The 19905-nt window shown below is 38.0% G+C and overlaps 1 protein-coding gene across 1 annotated transcript; it reads left to right on the forward strand.

Moving 5' to 3' along the window:
- The first annotated feature begins 414 nt into the window (after positions 1 to 414).
- Kiaa0408 (KIAA0408 ortholog) lies at positions 415 to 13518 on the forward strand. Its single transcript, XM_013072687.3, has 5 exons — positions 415 to 598; positions 4360 to 4728; positions 4808 to 4887; positions 7054 to 8380; positions 10308 to 13518. The coding sequence occupies exons 1-5, from the start codon at positions 464 to 466 to the stop codon at positions 10479 to 10481; spliced, it is 2085 nt and encodes a 694-aa protein (XP_012928141.2). The 5' UTR covers positions 415 to 463; the 3' UTR covers positions 10482 to 13518.
- The last annotated feature ends 6387 nt before the right edge of the window (positions 13519 to 19905 follow it).

The following is a 19905-nucleotide window of genomic DNA, read 5'->3' on the forward strand; positions in this document are numbered from 1 at the left end:
CCGTACAGTTGAATTTCATGCTTAACTTTTAGATATCCATAACATACTCTATTTTTAAATTAGGTAGGTAGTTAAAGGCATACTTACATGTCACATATAAGTGCATTTAAGCATCTTATCCACTATAACTTTTGCAGGCTTGTCTCCAAAAGGGCAAATAACTTAAGACAACAGAGATTACTTGATTGACTATGTTGGTTTCTCCTTAAGCAGATTGTTGTTATCTCCTCTCTTCTTTTGAATACAGTTTTCCTATAGTTTATGTCAGCAGCTCATGACAAAATGACTAAATATGTTTTCAGAAAGCACACGAATGTGGAGCTCTCTCTTATGTTTACATTAGGCTTTATTTTAAAGGCAAGTGAAACTGCTTCAAATAAAACAACTCCAAGCTTCCAAGAAACAGTGACGAGAAAGAGACAAGCAGAAACACTTCTTTGCTGACACTCCTCACACAGCTGCCATGGACCTGCAAAAGCGGTGGGGGGATACAGAGACTAACTGGCATAAGGAAAAGATGGAATTACTGGACCAGTTCGACAATGAAAGGAAGGAATGGGAAAGTCAATGGAAAATCATGCAGAAGAAGATAGAAGAGGTACAGGTTGATTTATTTTTGAATATATCGTAAAGTTCAAACTCAGAATGAGAATTCTGTTGATGTTTGTTTTATATTGGAAACTATTTTTATGTTCTTTATTCTGCATGAACAGATACATGACTCAGTGACATTTACTAGACCAGCATAACATAGCCTTACACAGTGGCATCTTAGGGACCATGCCCATTTTATAGCATTGCATGAAGGTCAAGACCTTGACAAGTCACTAGAGAATGCATGCGTGTATTATTTTCAGGACGGAGAGGATTGGTGTCAAGTGTTGTCTGCATTCTGCATATGTTTGTAAAGACCAGGGCCTGTGAGTTCAAATGGAAGAAATACATAATTGGTGGAAAATATATCAGAAAAATTATAATTGGGCATTAGAATATAGATTTCCTGAAATTTATAAGTAATGTGTAGCAAAGGAAATGACACAGTAGATAGCTCAATATAATCAAAAAAAGCATGATATATCAAACAAAATGGCAGGGAACATGAGATTTTTTTCTAGTAAAGGACACTACATTTATTAGGAAGGGAATTATGAAAAATGGCATGCTACAACTCTGATACAGTCTTTGTAAGGGAACTTTTGCTATCACTTAGCCTGTTAGACCTAGACTATTTTCTTCAAGCATTTGCACTGGTGTGTATTCAGACTTGCTTCAGCTGGAGGATATTTATACTTACCTTGCTTTATTCTGGTAACTCCACAACATTGACTCATATGGCTTTATGCCCCTTACCAAAGCAGCTATAATAACAGATTCCTTGGCCTTATTTGCAGGCAATAAAAGTAAATACTTGAAATGTTTATAATGGAAACATTTTTTTGTATTGACAATCAGGTTGCTGTTTGTGAAGAAAATAAAAATTGACCTATTTGCCGGCCAAAATGAAAAATAAGAGAAGGCCGGCCTATGGTGTATGATCAGAGATTAAATGACAGATCCACTTCTTGTCCTTTCATAGATCGGAAAACATGTTCTGCTTGTCCCTTTAACTCCCTCTCTCCCCAGAGGCTCAGATAGGGTCAATAAGGAGATGCCTTTGTTATATCAGACCCTAAAACTTTAATTCAGTCATAAACTGACTTAGTCGTGGATCTTTGGTTCCCAAAGGTTTGGGAGGTTCAGGTGGTAACAATCTCAGACAATTTTAGCATCCAACAAAATAATTAACTGGTGCAGGATTGGTCTAGTCTATTAGTCAGCCATGTAGCTAAAATAATCTGCTGATTGGTTAAATTTGCTGTTGTTCAATAATTATTCTGCCAACTGTAGACACTATATGTGGTAAGTATTAGCCTTATCAACTACCAGGTAGTAGACATGCTTTCAAAAGGATTTTAATTGATAGAGATATACTGGCCCTTCCTGCATCAGGAAGCCAGAAGGGGCTGCAGTACATTTTTTGGCATCTTGGAGAGTAGCTGTTATGTTATCATTACGTCTTGCTGCCTTGGTAGACAGCTACATAGTTGGAAGTATGTATAGATAATGCATTTATGCAAAATTTCCATAGATTATATTTCTCAGTAAGTGAACACTGGCAGTGTGTGTATGGGGTGGGGGGTGAAAGGTGCCTTCCTGCAGGCTGCATAGCTGCAGTACAGACATTGAAAAAACCAGGAAGAAGGTATTTTCTCGTATCACAGAGAATCAAAGAAATTTTCTAAAGTTAAAATTAGAAAATCAATACTGGGCTGGGGATTTAGCTCAGTGGTTCCACCGCCTGCTGCTCAAGCGCAAGGTCCCAAGTTCGATCCCGGTACCAAAAAAAGAGAAAATCAATAGTTGATTCCTAGAAAAACTGTATCATTCCACAAATGTGAGAGACTGTATTTGTTTCATGTATACCACTATGTTCTGTGTATTAAATCAGAAGCAAAGTTTTAACCCATGTGCCAGAGAATGATAGACTCCAGGCACGCACATATAATTTCAGTGACTTTAAATGGTGACATCACCTAAAAGGCACATGTGGCTCTCGGCTCTGGATGCTCATGATTCTCTTTTCAGTCACTCTCCATAGTCACTGCACTTACTATGAAAAAAATCAAGATGTACATACTCAGATCGTTTGAAACTTAGAATAATCCAAATATAGAGTCTGGATGATTTGGACACTATTTGCAGTTCATAGACATCTGGAGAAAAAAGTCCTGGTTTCAGATTGCAGTGTTTTCTCCTTGTCGCCTTTGGTGGAATGGTCAGATAACCGCTGACCAGGGCTGAGCACCAAGTTAGACAGATTCCCTTGTGCAAAATAAATGGTCTTCCATCCATTGCCTTGAATTGTCTGTTTATTCATTCCCACCTAAATAGCCAAGACAATTTATGATGGAGTGAAAGCACACATAAGGTAAAGTATGCAGTACAAAAATAGAAATTTCAGTTGGAGACCACAAACATGATTGTATGTTTAATGCAGCAACGATTCTTTCTAGTGACTAACACAAAAACTATCAAGTGCATATTTCTCAATATTCAAAGACAAAAGCAAACCTATTTCCCAGGAATAGCACTTTTCCCCCTTCTGAAACCAAAACTATTTTATTTTCACCCATGACTTTTCCAAAATAGGGCAACATCACCAACAGCACCCTTAGATTTAACATGCCACTTTGTAGAGCTGCTTTTTAAAATATTCCTCATCATGAACCCAAGCCTTATCTAGTTCAGCAGCCCAGAATAAATAATTTTACAGAGACTAAAACAATTGATTCACAGCTGTTGTTTGATGCTGTCCTGACCTTATGCAATGACAACTCATAAATTCAAAAGTATTAAGAAAATAAATCACCGTGTATCTTTCGGCCATCAATTGTGTTTAATGCTTTTTTCCACTGAGTTTTAGGTACATATTAAGCTGTAATATATTTGTCCTTATATTCCTTGCATAGCAATGCATGTTATGCAGATACTGACTTTGGCTGTGAAGTGCAGTCAGTTGTGTTAATATTTATCTGACAGATTCTCTGCAAAGTTGACAAGCTTTCCCAAAACCCAAGCCTAAAGAGAAGGCCACTCTCCTCCCTCTGCGTAGGAGTGAGCTGAATTTCTGCAGGCATATCTCACCAAGTAATAATTTAGCACAGATAAATAGACAATTGAAGCCTTAGGCCTCAGTTGTCACATTTGTTTTAGCCTGAATGGGAACCATTTTTTAAAACATGTATGTACTTGGCATTAGAAACATCTCGGTAATCTGTAGCCCTCTCCAATGTAAGTGACCAACCAAAGGAAACATTTTTTGATGACCAAGTGCTTATTTAGGGAGCAGAATGAATTGACTTACTATGTGAGATTATCTGCTATTTACACAGTTAAATGTTGGTATATACATAAGGTTGTATGTTTAAAGTGCATGCTGGTATTGTTAGTTAAACTCCTGGTTCTTTCTGAAGCTATTGGAGAGCATGGCATGAATTGACGCAGGTCTTTCTGATTTTGTGACAGTGGTTCTGCGTCTGTATGTAGAGACACAGGCTGCTCTTATTTTTCACTGAGTTGATCTTCCGTCCAGAAGACAGAACTTAGCATCCATGTGCTGCCCTACTAAGCACAGTCTTTATGGTTCTGCAAGGTGGTTGCAGCTAATCCATGCGTAATCCAGGCTAATCCAAGGTTTCCTTTGGGGTTGGGATAGTATATGGTAACACGGCAAAGAGAGCTCAAAGTGATTTGCTTTGTTATAAAAAGTACTGTCCAAGTCAGCTAGGGCAGAAGAGTTTTAACTTTGTTTTCCCGCAGCTTTGCCAGGAAGTAAAGCTTCGGAGGAAACTCCACAGGAGTGAGCGTGCCAAGGTCATCGGTCTCCACCCGGAGACGGGTTCTGGAGATGAAATGCGGGCGTCGTTCCCCAGCGAGCCCAGCTCAGGGCAATGTGAATTTACAGACAGGGCTCCCAGCAGCACTCTGACAGCGAAGCACGGCGCAGTGCAGAGCTTACTTGGTGAAGAAAATGCAGGATGTCAGGAACAGAAATCAACCAAAAAGTCAAAAGTGGGGTTCATGGATCCATTGGCCACAGACAAACAAAAGGAGTGTGAGGCCGGGCCGGGCTGCAGGACTTCAGAGGAGGAGGAGGAGAGGAAGGACTGCTCTGGGGCCCTCAACACAGTGAGTAAGGGAGCCCGACTGCAAACTGCCCCAGGACGTTAGGTTTCAGGGTGCTAACCTGCTCTGTCTCTGTACAAAGGCTCTTGAAGAACTTGCCAGAGTTAGTGAAGAACTGTACAGCTTTCAGGAGGAAATTCGAAAGCGGTCTAACCACAGAAGGTGAGCTGGGGCCTCCAGGGCCGATGTTCTTGTAGAAAATCAGATCAGTATTATTTGCCTCCTCCTTACCTTTTATTAGTGCGAATTAATGAGTTAGTAAAATGCATGCATCGGATAGTGGTAGATATTGTGTATTTTTCTGTTCACTAATTCTTAAAACAAATGTTTAAATTCTTTTTACAGTTTGACTATTAGGAGCACTTTATTCTCCTGGTAGTTAGCTAAACCTTCCATAAAAAATTAAGAAATGCCCTCTTTTATAATTCTTTTTAATTTTATTTATTTTTAAGTGAGAAAACTGTGCTCCGCATATAATGTTTGCACAGTTGACTCTCTGGAAGGAAAATTTGGAATTATTGCTAAAATTACTGACACAGTAATTGTGCAAATTAGTCATATTCTCAGTGATACTTCCGTCTGCGCCTGCAGAGTGCCTTGACCATGTCCATCCACTCTCCTCCTGTCCTCTCTGCACCCTCCCCATGCCTATGAACCCTCTTCTACTTTCTGTTTCTTTCAGCACGTAAGAGAGAAGGTATGATACTTGTAACACGATACTTGTCTTTCTGTGTCTTGTTTATGTGGCTTAATATGATCTCTGCTGGGTCCATTCACTTTGCTGCAAATGACAAAATTTTATTCTTCATTGCTGAATAATATTCCATTTTGTGTATGTACCATATCCAGTATAGTTCTCTTTCATTTTGAGTATTTGGCCAATGGAAGAGTATACAAGTGGACTTACCCTGTTAAATACATCTGGAAACTATGTCAGAAATGAAGAATGTGGCATGATAATTATATTTGATGTTCTACTGAAACATTTTACCTCTAGGAGTCATTATTTCTCTACAATTAGTATTGACAGAGAAAGACACATGTAATTTTCAGAATAAAATATGATAAATATGTTTACACATACACATGTCATAGAAATGCTATTTCAGTTCAGAAACAGTATAACTGTGAGAGTGAGTTTTAGTCAAAGTATAAATTAAAAGTCTCTACGTGACCAACAAAGATGGGTTATTCTGATATCATTTCTCTCCTGGAAGAGCCATATGCTCCTCTTAGAAGCAACAAAAGTGTGCTCCCTTATTTTTCCTTAGCTCCTGGGAAGCTTGCAGAGAGTTTTTGTGCAGACTTGGAATAGATTTTCTAATCCAGCTGTATTTTATACATAGTTCTGCTCTCCACTGGCCCATTTAGCTTCTCCTACTATTCTGACAGTGGGTATTTATCTCCACTCACTTTATTGTAAGATAATCATTTAATAGTGGAGTAGGTATAAATGACCTACATTTATTGATAAGATTAAGTTTGATTTGTGAACCCACACTCATGCTATATTTGAGGATTTTACTTAAATAGCTCAGAAAAAGACTAATTTTCCAGTTTTTGTTTACAAGTAACACCTTGTTCAAGACTCACATTGTCACCCACCGGCCTTTAGAAAAAAGTTCAAAATCTTCCATGCATGATTCAAAGACATTGCAATTTTTTCCCAAGACATCACACTTTGACACAACTTTGCACATTTTTCATTGTTCACCGCACTCTGCTTTCAATCTACCCGTATCAGATACTCATTGTTTCTTGAATGGCCTCGATATTTTGTTCACAGCTCCCTCTGCCTATATGCCCTTTACTGGACTCATTCAAAAAAAAATTCTTGGTTTTCTTTTAAGCTCAAATAACACCTTCATTTTGAATTACTTATGTCTTATTGCACTTTTATTCAGATTTCTTACTAACTTGTTATTTCAAATTCAAGAGGAGAAAATTGAGCTCCAGTTACCAGATGAGTAGGAATTCCAAAGGCAAAGAGGAGGTAAGGAAATGGCAGGAGAAGAGCTATAGAAATGGGAATTCAATAGCAGAAACTCAAGAGTTGACGTTGTTCAGTCAGTTTACTCTGAAGTTTCAAGAAACAGGGAAAATGGTAAAGGTTGGAAGGATCGCTTGGGTCAGGCAGAGTGCGTACAGTCTTGTAACACTAAGTGTTGGCTCTGAACCACAATAAAAGAGTCTTGAAGTTTTTGAGGAAGAAATTTACATAAAAATTGCACTTGAGAAAATGGTGACTTTCCTACAGCAGAAACTCGTGTTTCTTTTAGGAGCTCATCCTACATAAAGCTATCACTAATGTATCCTGCCTTCATCTAGGATGAAGTCGGACTCTTTTCTCCAGGAAATGCCAGATGCAATCAGTGCACCTCAGGGGAACCACTTGATCAGCAAAGACCAGTGCATTTTTCCAATCAGTTTAGAAAAACAGAAACAGAAAAATAAAAAGAACCTGAGCTGTACCAGTGTGCCCCAACACGACTCTGTGGAAAGTTGTGTGATTGGTGCCATTGATTTGCAAAGACAAGGAACCCCACCCATCCCTCCTCCAAGAAGCAGTTCTCGGAATTTCCCCAGCTCCTGTTCTGAACAAGCCCAAGAACAGCTGAAGGAAACTGCAGACCACAACAGCTGGGTGGCCCATGGGGGTCAAGAGGAAAGGAGCTTCAATCCTCCTTTTCTTTCCAGGCAGCGTGAGATACCTACATTGGGTCCAGGTGAGGGAAAGACTTCGGAAGATAGTGTCATGTTTTCCTCTTTGATACCAGAAATCCAAATAGATAGCAAACCTCCAGGCAGCGTCAGACTTGGCATGAGCCCATGCAGGGTTGCGATAGAGGCCACAAAGAGCCCCTCTGCTCTGTGGTTCCAGAAGACCTGCTCCTCTCCTAACCAGCCACAGTTTGAAAAGGTGGCTCCAGGTCACCCTACTAAATCTCATCCTGCTCTTCACGTGAGCAACGACAGTTGTTCCTTGGTGGCACAGAGCAGTGGCCCACTTAGAAGTTTCTGTTGTGGCTTTGAAAGGACTACAAGGAATGAGAAGCTGGCAACAAAGACTGATGAGTTTAACAGAGCTGTATTTAGAACAGACAGAAATTGCAATTCAGTACAGCAAAATCGAAGCTACTCACATTCATCTGAAGACAGTAAGCACTGTGATTCCTTAACAACTCCTGTAGGTGGCATATCAGCAGGTGACAGTGTGACTGATAATCTGAAAACCAGTGCCCGTGTGCCTGAACCCACGGAAAATGTGCCTGATAATCCCACCAAGAAATCCACAACTGGCCTGGTCAGACAAATGCAGGAACGCATAAATCCTGGCAGTTACCAGAATATGCTTCATGAGCGAGACTGGAGACCAAGTGATTTATCTGGCCGACCAAGATCCGCTGATCCCAGGTCAAATTATGGTGTTGTGGAAAAGCTGCTGAAAACGTATGAGACATCAACAGGTCCTGCATCGCAGAATTCTAAATGCGTGCAGGAAAATTGGACCAAATGGGACGGTGATGTCAGTGGTGGCACTACGTCGGGTCAGCATTCAGAAGGCCTTCAAATGGAACAAGAGTTTCAGCCAAGGATGGTCTTGTGCAGAGGACAGCAAGTGAAACAAGGAATGGATCGGAAAAAGGAGACAGAGGTAAGAAAGCAGGCTACATCCTGTGGGAGGGCTCATCTGTGTTTCACACAGGTTCTGCGTTTGGGTCAGTTGCCCATTGGTATCAATAGAACGTAGACACGTGTGTCAGCATCTTCTTAGCTTCTCCATCTTTTGTGAATAAGCGTAACTCAACATGTAGTTTTCAAGACTTAGACCAGCACATTATAACTTTAAAAAATGAATAAATGACACTAATATAGTAAGTGGATTTGAGAACTTTGAGAAGATCAAAAGCCTACAGTTTATTTTTTTAATTCAGAATGTATACTTATGGATTTACATAATTTTATCCCTTAAAGGTTTATTTTTTAAGGATATGGAAAATATTTCTTAAAATAACTTTGACTTTGTAGTTATTAAATATGTCTGGTTCAGTCATACTTAGCATTTAATTCATGTTCTCATAGGATTTGTCACATAAATATAAATATTGGTGAAACACATCATTTAAAACAGTACCTAATAAAGTTCTCTTATCTGTGGAACTAAAAGACAGTGTATAGAAAAAGGTTATTCTTATTTGCCTATATCCTTAGCTTGGAAATAGCCAAAAAATAGTATTTAAATAAATTATTATCCTTTTTTTATCCTGTCCATTAAAAAAAAATGCAATCTTCATTAAGTATAGGAGAAAAAGAGGTCAAAGAAATTGACATTTATAATGTAGAGTTATAAACTCTTTTTGTGCATGTAAGTTTTTAAGAATAGCACTTACAAAAACTTCCAAGATGTTATATTGTTATTGTTAGGCAGTGTCACAAAAATCCTAATTATACATAATATAGTATGTATTTTAAATTGTATTTAAAGCATTTTAGGGCTTTGGGTGTAGTTTAAGGTAGAACACCTGCCTAGTGTGAATGAGGTGCTGATTTTGATCCTCAGCACCAAAAACACAAAAATAGTTTTAATGATAATTTGACCACCTATTCTCCTACTAGGTATCTTTCCAAAAGAGTTAAAGATGTGGCATTACAGTGATCCACACACACCCATGTTTATAACAGCATAATCCATAATAGCTAAATCATGGAAGCAGCCTATATTCTTATAGACAGATGAATGGATAAAGAAAATGTGGTATTTATCTGCAGTGGAGTTCTACTCTGTCATAAAGAAAGATAAAATGAGCCATTTGTAGGAAAATGCACCTTGAGATCTAATACTAAGTGACATAAATCGGACACATAATCTTAAATATCACATGGTTTGTCTTGTATGAGAAACCCAAAATATAAACAAGGAGCAAAATAAAAGATAATAAAAAGTAGGGAGAGAGATCTTCCTCAAATAGGAAGGGGATGAAGAGATGGGGGAGGGAAGGGGGCGGAGGGAAAGGGAATTTTTAAAAAGAATTAAGACACTTTATGTACACGCACCAATTCCCCACAAGGAGTGTAAACATTATGTGTTGCAGACACGGACTAACAAAAATAAATGGATAAATAAATACTAAGTAAAGCTCTTGTGAAATAGTTGCACAGTCAGTGATCCTGAGTTTTTAAAAAAGGATCAGATAAGTCATTTGGTTTGTGTGCTTTTGCTTTATGATCTCTAAAAGTGTCAATGAGTCAATGATCTGAGACAAGTGAAATGTTTCTTCCATAAATATCCCCTTGAACATCTGTAGTTCCATCATGTTGAAGTTATTTTACTTGGATATTTGACTCTTGGTTCTACAAAGAGATAAGTTATATTAAAATTCATGCCATATTCCATACTAAAATTGGAATTCTTATTAAAAACATGCAAGCCTACAAATATTAGACAAATACCTTGCTTAGTTTTTAGTGTTTTTCTTGCTTATAAGTTCCCTAAGACATCAATCCCATACTTAGGATCCATAATGTATGAGCCCATTGTTAATGCCTATGTAATGAGAGTAATGCCTTCTTTTGTGTCCTAGGAATCCATGGCTGTGAAAACCACCCAAGGAAAAGGATTTTTGCGTCCTGCTAGGCCAGCAAATCGCTGTCTCCCATCCAGATGGGCATCCAGATCTCCATCGGCACCCCCTGCCTTGCGGAGAACTGCCCCCAGCTGTACCATTTCTCTCCAGTCTGAAGCACCAACGCTTTAAGTCTGTAGTCTGTACTGCTAGATTACAAAAGTTCTGTTCCCTATTGCCAGACTGAACATTCTGAGTGTTTACAGCTAGTCCTGTTCTCTTCTGTATCCTTCAAGGTCCCTGGGATGAGCAATTTAAATCTTAACTTTCCATCAGTCTTCAGTGTTTTTAACCTATAGAATAATGATCTCTATGTATTTTGATTTCTTAAATCAGAATTGTTTAATGTCATATTCATTAATTCCCCCATATGGTTTAAGTTGAAACAATGTACAATACTGTATATTCTAACTTTCTTGCAAGTGGCAGATAGCAAGATTATGTGCATGGCCATGTGTTTGTAGGTGCATGTCTTGCAATAGGAAGTACTCGTACGTATTTAGATAAGGAAAACTTATGTGATAGTGTTGACTTTGAAATTATAACATGTACACCTATATATTCTTTGTGTTTATTTAAAGGTTTTGAAAATATACATTGCTATTTATATTTTGTATACCTTTTAATAGGTATCTGCCTAAAAGCATTTGAGGTTCATGTATCAATTAACCACTTCCTTGGCCCACACATACATTGAAAAATAAGAATTATACAAATATCTAACATTAGAAGTCTTCTAAATACTCTTCATGAATAACTTCTTAACCTATTTATAAAGATAAACTAAGGCCATTGATTTTCTTGTTATTCTTTTAAATAAGAGCCACAGGTTGAACAGGTCAGCCTTCTCAAGGAAGCATAAAATGTTGATAAATGCTTTTGTATATCATACAGTGGTCTCGAATGGCTTTACCTGTATACTTAATTTGCTGAGCCAGTGTCATGAGACTGCCTTATGAACAACAGGACTAAATAATGAATTTATTTTGTCAACCTCAGTAAAGGACATTCCTTAAACGAGATGCAAAAAGGTTAAGTCATGTTGAATTTTCCTTTTTTGTTAAAATTGTAGTAAGCTTTTAGTTTAGCTACTTTTTCTGGAGTCATACATATTTAAAGGTAAGTCATTCTTTCTTCCCTGTGTTAACCTTTTCCCTAAACTAGCAGAAGAACTAATTTACTTTTTTTTATTAACAAGAAAGATTAAGAATAATATTTCATTCAGAACTCTGGATTACAGTATATTTCTTGTGGTGTGCTATCAAAAAGAGCCTTAAACTAAACTTTGGCACCCATAACAGCATAAGGAACAGAGATGTGTACCTTGGCTACAATTTGCATACAGTGAATGAATAAAATTTATCTTGAGAACTGATATAAATAGGAATGTTGAAGGCCTTGGAATTTTACATGGAGGATCTTAGAAGCAACTTTTTCTCTACTGTCTCCATTTAAAACAAATTTTGTTATGGTATTAGTTACACGTTAACTATATTTAGGCTTTTTTTTTCTACCAAAAAACTTAAGAAATTCTTACATCAAACGTAAGGAAAAGCATTCCCCTTATGGTATTATAACGACTTACAGGAATTCACCTTAGTATATACTGCCTTGAGGTAAAGTAAACAATTTGCAAATTGCAGGTAGCCCTAAAAAGCTCAAGACTATAGCATGATGATGGCTTAATTCATGCTTTACAATAAGAATTCTAGGAGTTAAACCGAATTAAATTTCTAGACTGTGAGTTTGGATTGGATGGTAAATAAGGGCTTCAGACCCATTCTTCTAACTCTTGTTTCCTTCAAGGGATAGCTTCTTCTACAGAAAATCTATCAAGAAAAGTAACCTAGACACAACATGATATCGTTCGGATTATGTGCTTTTTCCACTAGAGGGGAGAAAAACCCTGGGAAGGTGATACCTGGGGCCTGGGGAGATGGACCAGGTAGGGAAATGCGGCTGCCAGCAGTGGCACCGAAGGACTGTGCGAGGTGCCTCTTCCTCCATCCTGTGTCCCAGGCAGTCGGATATGATCTCTGTCCCTACCTTTACCTGCACACCCCAGTACTGAGGATCTCTTTTGTAGAAGATGAAATTCCTGACCTCGTCCCCATAATTGCTAAAGCAACATTTCCAAGAGTAGGGACTGAGATCCTGGGTGTCTTTAATAAAAGCAAACAAAACAAGGCAATGCAAAATATTCGATGAGCAGACAGATTTAGAAGCAATGACACTGATACCTGAATCAATGGGTGGTCTTGGGTCACCTTTGTGATCCCTAAACGGATACTTATTTTGCCAATCCTTACAATTTTAAGCCCCTTTTCTTTTGTCATCCAAATGAACCAGTGGGACCATTTTAACATCTTATGTTGACTAAAATTGTAGAATACTGGAGCTGAAAAGATAATTAGCATCTAGTCCAACCCCCTGAACGTAAAACTGAAGAAACTAATTCTGTGTTCTCTTTTAAAATATTTTCTAATTTTGTAATGGAAAACCCTATGAGGTATAGAGAAATTCTCCTTGAAAACATTTTCAATGTATTGTGATTTTTAACTCATCGATTTTCTACTTGAGATGAGCATTTTCTTCCCCATGCATACCCTTCGTGATCCAGTCGCTGCTGGACTTATGGGATTTATTGATGTTTATAAAACCATTTAAGTACTCCTGTGTGTAGATGTTTTCCCTAGAAGAATTTTGGGAGGACAGTCTTACATTATTTCACAAAGAATTACTGATACCATCAACTGAACTGAAAGAGTAAGAATGGAACAGAGAAAGGTATTTGAGCCTCTGTGTTTGTGATGTGTGCACAGCCCTCTCGCACAGAAATTCTAGATAATGCCTTATATCCCAGAGCCAAATATAGAAATGTGGATGATGTTCTGTATAGTTCACCATTTTAAAAAGTACATGCAGTTCCATTTGTCTTTATATAGAGGCAGTGAAGCTGATATTTCATTTGGCTGATACTTCCCTAAAACACAATTTACTTCAATAGCAGTGATTGAACCAGGGACTACATCATCTGGACCTATAAAAGTGTCTGCTTCCCTAAAAAGATCTGTAAAATTATTTTTAGGCACACTTGCTGAAAACAGTTACTTGATATTGAAATCTCCTTCAGTCCTTGGAAGTTTAATAAAATAAGTTTGGAAACATCCACTGTGGTATGTGATTACATTGAGAATATTTTTATTTTCCTCCTTTTGTACACTGTATTCTAGTAAAGCTGAGAGTCTTAAGAAGTCTCAATCCAAGTACTTCAAATGTACCTCCTCCAAAAATACCTTGAAATAGTAGAATTTAAGCCAAACCTGCCTGATTCCCTGCTCCTAACCACACACAAGCCCATGTAGTTTCTCACACAATGATAGCCACTCTGTGTCCATTTAGCCGCCAAATAAATTTGATAAAAGTCTCTCTGAAAGGAATGTTCCCTTCTGAAATTTGCATTTATGTGATGAAATTGGTTAAATATTCTAGGAAGACTCAAATTACTACTGTAATATTATTTTGCTTTGAATTCTACATGTTTTTCTTAAATGGCGAATCCCTTTATCAGAATTTAAGGGCCTGGGATTTACCTCAGTGGCACTGCAACTGACTGGCAAACGAAAGGTCCTGAACTCAATTCCTGGTACCCGCCCCCCCCAAAAAGATGAAAGAATTTAAAACTATATTTTATTCATCTCACTTAGAAAATATGCTTCTTCAAAAAATGGGCTTCATCATGCCAAGAAATGTTTAAAAATCAGAGAAAGAGTCCTTCAGGCAAGTCCCAAAGATGACAGCTACTCAGTTATTTTTGATATATAAATTTTTCTTATCATAAGAAATCATTTTTGTTTCTGTGGAAGATCACAAGACTTAAAATTGAATCCATATTTCAACCATCTCATGAATCCAATGAGTTAGATTTGCAAATTCTAAAAAAAAAGAAGGAAAGAAAAAAGAAAGGAAAACGGAAACTCCAGAAAATAGTATGAAACTTTGGGGAGCAGAGATTAGGGAAGAGTCCGGATCTGGAAGGACCTTAGAAGTCACTCAGGGAACAATCTGGCTGTGTGTGTTTGGTTTTGTCTGTTTCTACAGTACTCAGGAATTGAATCCAGGGCCACTCTGCTGCTGAGCTACATCCTCAGCCTTTTTTTATTACTTAGTCTGAGAAAGGGTCACACTAAGTTCCACAGACTGGCCTTGCTCATGGAATCCTCCCACGTCAGCCTCCTGACCGATTGAGATTACAGGTTTGTCCCAGCGGGCCTGGCTAACAATCTCGTTTAAAGGCAGGGAGCCTGAGACTCGTCTTGGGTGGCTGTCACCGTTACAAGGATGGTATCCGAGCCCAGCCTCTACTCCTGTGTCCTCCTTCCCCGTATGAATTCCATGTGCAACCTTGCAAGCCTGCGCAGCACATTCATATTCTGTGACTTGTGTTTCTTACAGCAAATGTCAAGGTAGGCTCTGTGATTTCTTATTACAAAAGAAAAATTAAATAGTCAAAATGGTAATGAGAATAAATATTTTTGGAGGTAATCGGTAGAAATAAGTGGCTCTTCAGACTGCTGGTTTAGGCTTTTCCCCATCTTTTCCCCTTGAAAGAGAAGAAGAAAAAGGGCAAACACTTATTTTTCCACTTTTGTTCAGTTACATTTTATACATGACACTGGAATTATTTTATTCAGTTTCTTTTGATTCTATGATCTTAATCAAAAATCATCACTCATCATTTATATGGTTTTGACAAATTCAAGAAGTAAACAAAGCTGGCTTTAGAAAAATCTTTCCCACTTTCAGTGCCTATCCTCTGATTTTTTTTAAGTTGTGTACATAGGCTATGATGTTACAGGTGAAATCAATAAGAAGCCATGCAATCTATACAGCATCCACTAAATCCTGACCTCCTCGGTCCAAAAGAGTCACAGGAAGTTCCACACTATGTAACTGCCATGCACTGCAGGATAATGAGAGCCTTCCACGTGAAGCACTCTCTTTGTTTGTGCTGCTATAAGAATATACCTGACCTGGGAACTTATAAAGAACAGCAGTTGGTCTTTTATTGTTCTGGAGGCTGGGAAGTGTAAGATCGAGGACCATTCTTTGCATCCAGGATGGTGCCTTACTGCCATGCCCTCACATAGCAGAAGGGCAAACTCTGCATCCTTACATGGCAGAAAGACAGAACAGCCAAAAGCAGCTGAGCGGTGTGTAGTCTTTTATAGGAGGGCCTCAAATCCTGCTCGTGAGGGAGGGGCCTCGTAATCTAATGTTCTAAGACCCCAGCTCTTAGTATTCTTGCAGTGGAGATTAAGTTGCTATGTGAATTTTGTAGGCACACATTTTAAGCATAGCAAGCAAGCAGTTATTTCAAGTTCAACTCTCACTCTGGTTTAATTGTGCTCTGCCATCAAGCTCCATATTCCAATTAAATTACTTATTCGTGTGTCAATGTTATAAGAGTCACTAAACAAGTTTAATCTAGCTATTTGAGATCTGCAAATTTTTTTTCTACCTAATGCTGGTCAATCTTAACACCACTTGATCAAGCCTGAGTAATATATTTTTATTTGCTTGAAATTTGGGGTTTAAAATGAACCCAGTAAAGGGTTGTCTGAGTTAATGTTATCTGGAGTGAAACTGTTAATTTGTAATGAAAGCCAGAGAAGCCACGGTGTTTTTTAAAGAACGGTACCTACAGGAATAATAAGGGACAGTAGTCTCTGTTAAAATGTGGGAGTCACATCTTTGAGAATAAAGACTTTTCCTGGGAAAGCTCAGACTAAGAGAAGGAGCTGAACCTGGTATACCACTTTGTTCAAAAGCAAGTTGGCCGGCCACATTGCCTTTCCAGAAAGCCCCAAAGAATTGATGAGGTATCACGTTCAGCAAAAGCAAGAACAAGCTTCCATCCAATCAGGGCCTGGGAAAAGCACAGCAAGGACTAGGGGATGGGAGTCACACGGGTGGCCATCCTCAAGGGGATTGCTTCATCAAGCAGCACTGGACAGGGCACCCAGGACCCTCTCAGTGGCAGGCTGACCTTGGGTATTTTCAGGAACTACGAGGGACAGGACGCCAGCAGAGGAGCTCACTCAAGGGGCTGAAAAAGATACACAGATGTTTCAGGGGATGAGCCCTCTCTTCTCTCTCCACATTTATTGCTACTTTCCTCTGACTCTATCTCCAGAACCTAAAACTTCACTAATATAACAAAATAAGCCATCCATAACTTCATATGTTGGATGCTAAAAGCAACATTAGATGCCTAGACATTAAAAGTTATATTTTTCTGCAGCAAGGATTTAAAATAGACTTATAATTAAATAGAAAGACCATTTCTTAGAACTTAAGAAATGACACAAAATTATGTGAGGTAGTTGAACCTAGGAAACATCTATATTGTTTTGGTGAGAGTTGAATGCAGCCAAGGAACAATATACAACATGATGTCAGTAAGGAGGGTGAGATGTAATCACTTAGTCTGAGCCCTGTCTGCAAAGGGAGACGGGCTGCACAGAGCCCAGGAAAGGGATCCCAAGAGCAAGGGTTTCCTGGGTGGACTCGGTGCTGCTCAGCAGCAAAGGCCAGGGTCTGGGAATAGAAACTTCCTGGTTACAGGGCTCCCCCACTCTGTGAGGCACACACGGCTCCCTCAGACAGACCTGTATCACTGGAGGTCACCCTGGTCCATCGACTCACATATTTCACACTCATCCCAAGGAACCCCCAAGCCTCAATTAACCCGCCTAGGTACTGGGAGAAGTCGGAGACCATCAACAGCGGTGTTGCCAGGAAGTCCTTTCTACTGGTAGAGAAAAGCAATAGCCACCCATGGGTGTCTGGCAGTATCTAAAATAGACCATTGAAAGAGAAAATTTTTTAAATTGGAAGGATTTTAACTCAAAAATTTTGAATCATAAACCAACAGGAATTTTGTCTGCTTTGTTCACTGATTATAGCAACCACTTAGAAAACGACCAGCAGATAGGTTACATGAATTAATGAAAAATTTTAATACTGTATTTGAATCACTGGCTATCAGGAAAAAATGGTATTTCTGTGTTCTTATTTAATCACAGCTGAGCCGAATTTGCTTATTTCATAAACTTGAGCTCACTCGAATTTACATCATGGTGATTTCTCACCATATTTTGGATCTGGGCCCACAGAAAAATGGGCATGGAAATGAAATTGCTGTTATGTTTGTTTTGCAAAATTTACAAACAGTCACCGAGGTAAAATGAGCAGAACGTTGCTAAAGAGATGAACTTAACTGTTTCAGATAACTGACGGTAGAAATCTTAAGATCAAAGAACTTATGTCATATAAAATCTTTTAAGGCTTTCTTTTTTATTTCTGGAGAAAGCATAGCCAAATGGCTTCTTCTCTGTGGGAAGGGACATCAAGTGCAGGGCCCCATGCGTGTTAGGCAAGTGCATTACCACTGAGCTACACTGAAGTTAGTTACCACTGAGCTACCACTGAGCCACATTCTCAGTTCCTGAAGGACCTGTGTGAAGGGAAAAAAACTAATAGATTACATGGGCTTTTGTCACATGCAGTTAAAATAAGTTTTCAAAATTTACTTATCAATAAAATCAACTCTTCTCAACTCCCACATTTTAGTTCTGCTACAATCTGGTCACACCCATTGACAGTTTCTATATTTTCATGCTCAGAAGTTGTACTTGAAATGTCTTTGTTAAATAAGCCAGCTTTGAGAATCCCTGTCGACCATTGGGCAGAGCAGTGGTTCACCTTTTAATCCACATTTTAACCACTGCCATACATTTTTCATCTTCTATTTTTTAGAAAAATCATTGTGATAATTGAAACCCTAATCAGCATTTCCTCTGCCTCAGCCGGCAGGCTCAGGTAGCAAAGAACAAGTTTTCAAACACTTCACATTCCTTTTCACATTAATTTGTAAAGATAAGCACTTCAATATGTTTATGTTAACCTTAAATAAAAGCCTTCATTTTTTCCCAGCCTATTAATACACAAAGAAAACCAAGAGAGATTCTTGCAGAGAAGGCACAATTGGTAGGAGACTCGCAAAAGGGCTATCTTCTCTCCAATGTCAGCAGCATAGATTTGTTTCCACGGATACACTCACTATTATGATTTTGCATACATTAAGGAAAAATCTCAGAATTTACAAAAACTATCTTACTCATTCCCTATATGTTATCTTTATAAAATTAGTAAACACACATCAATACCTAACCAAATCACTAATTTAATATCCATGATTTTAGGCCTCAAAACCAAAGTTAACCTACATGCAAAAGCAAAGTTATTCTAATTGATTGAACATCAATCAATAAGTATAGCTTTTTCACCTTGCCAATTTCTTTTGATTCTCCACACAGATTTGGATATAACTACAGTATGAAACTTCCCCAAGCTTTGTTTGTTTGTCTTCTTTTATGAATAAGTTTTAACTTAATCATCATGTAGTACAGTATTTACTTTTTAATTGGGCTTTCTACTCCAATCAGTATATTTTTTTCTTCATTAGTACAATACTTTCTGGTTGTTCAGCTTCCTGTTAATATTTACCACAAAAAGGGCTGGGGATTTAGCTCAGTGGTTTCGCCACCTGATGCGCAAGCACCTGAGTTCAATCCCCAGTACCAAAAATAAAAAAAAAAATTACCACTAAAGGAATGATAGTTCAGGCAAATATTCTCAGGGTTTTTCCACTGGATATAAAGAATTAGACCCTGACATTTAACACAATATTAAAGGTATTTTAAATATGCCTCTAAGTACTTCTAATAATAATCAAATGCCATCCACCTACTCTCACTTCAATAGTAAAGAAAATGGTGTATGATATTTTTCACCCTTAATTTTACTGAGAAATCCTCATTTTACAGCCTTTGCAATATTTCTGATTTTACTAAAAATTTTCAAACATCTTTCCTATCTCACCCAATATCAAGTTTATGATCCAGACCTCCATCTTAAATCATATTTTATGTTTTCTGCTGGAACTATAATTTTAAGATGACCACACTATAATTTTAAGATGGAGCCAAACACTATGCAGCATTTTGAAATTAATCCTTTTGCTGTAAGCATAATGCCCTTGAGATCCATCCAGGTTATTGAATATATCAATTTCTTTTGATTGCTGAGCAATATCTTATTGTATGCATGTACCAAATTTTGTACAACTGTGCATCCATTTAAAGGAATCTGGATCATTTCTAGTATTTTACTATACCAACTCTTCTGAGCATCCACATGTATGTGTTGTATGAACATAAGCTTTAATTTCTCCATGATAAATGCTAAAAGAGTATAATTGCTAGGTCATACGGTAAGAGCATGTTTAGCTTTGTAAAATCTGGCAGACTATTTTCCAGAGTAACTACATCATTTTACACTTTCAACAGCAATGTAGGAGAAATCTAGCTATTCTGAATCCCTACCAGTATTTGTTATTATTTATTTTAGATGTTTTATTTGGTCTATTGGGATATTGTCATGGTCTTAATTTGTATTTCCTTAATGACTAATGATGTTGAATATCTTTCAA

The sequence above is a fragment of the Heterocephalus glaber genome, unplaced genomic scaffold, assembly GCF_053883595.1.
Source record: "Heterocephalus glaber isolate CG9 unplaced genomic scaffold, H.glaber_assembly_v1.0 deba00001550, whole genome shotgun sequence".
Classification (NCBI taxonomy): Eukaryota; Metazoa; Chordata; class Mammalia; order Rodentia; family Bathyergidae; genus Heterocephalus; species Heterocephalus glaber.

What these genes read in the sequence shown, in the direction of transcription:
- Kiaa0408 (XM_013072687.3), top strand. Translation starts at nt 464, where the DNA reads ATGGACCTGCAAAAGCGGTGGGGGGATACAGAGACTAACTGGCATAAG. An exon ending in TGCAGAAGAAGATAGAAGAG is followed by an intron (nt 599 to 4,359) that starts GTACAGGTTGAT and finishes GTTTTCCCGCAG; the next exon opens with CTTTGCCAGGAAGTAAAGCT. An exon ending in AAGCGGTCTAACCACAGAAG is followed by an intron (nt 4,888 to 7,053) that starts GTGAGCTGGGGC and finishes GCCTTCATCTAG; the next exon opens with GATGAAGTCGGACTCTTTTC.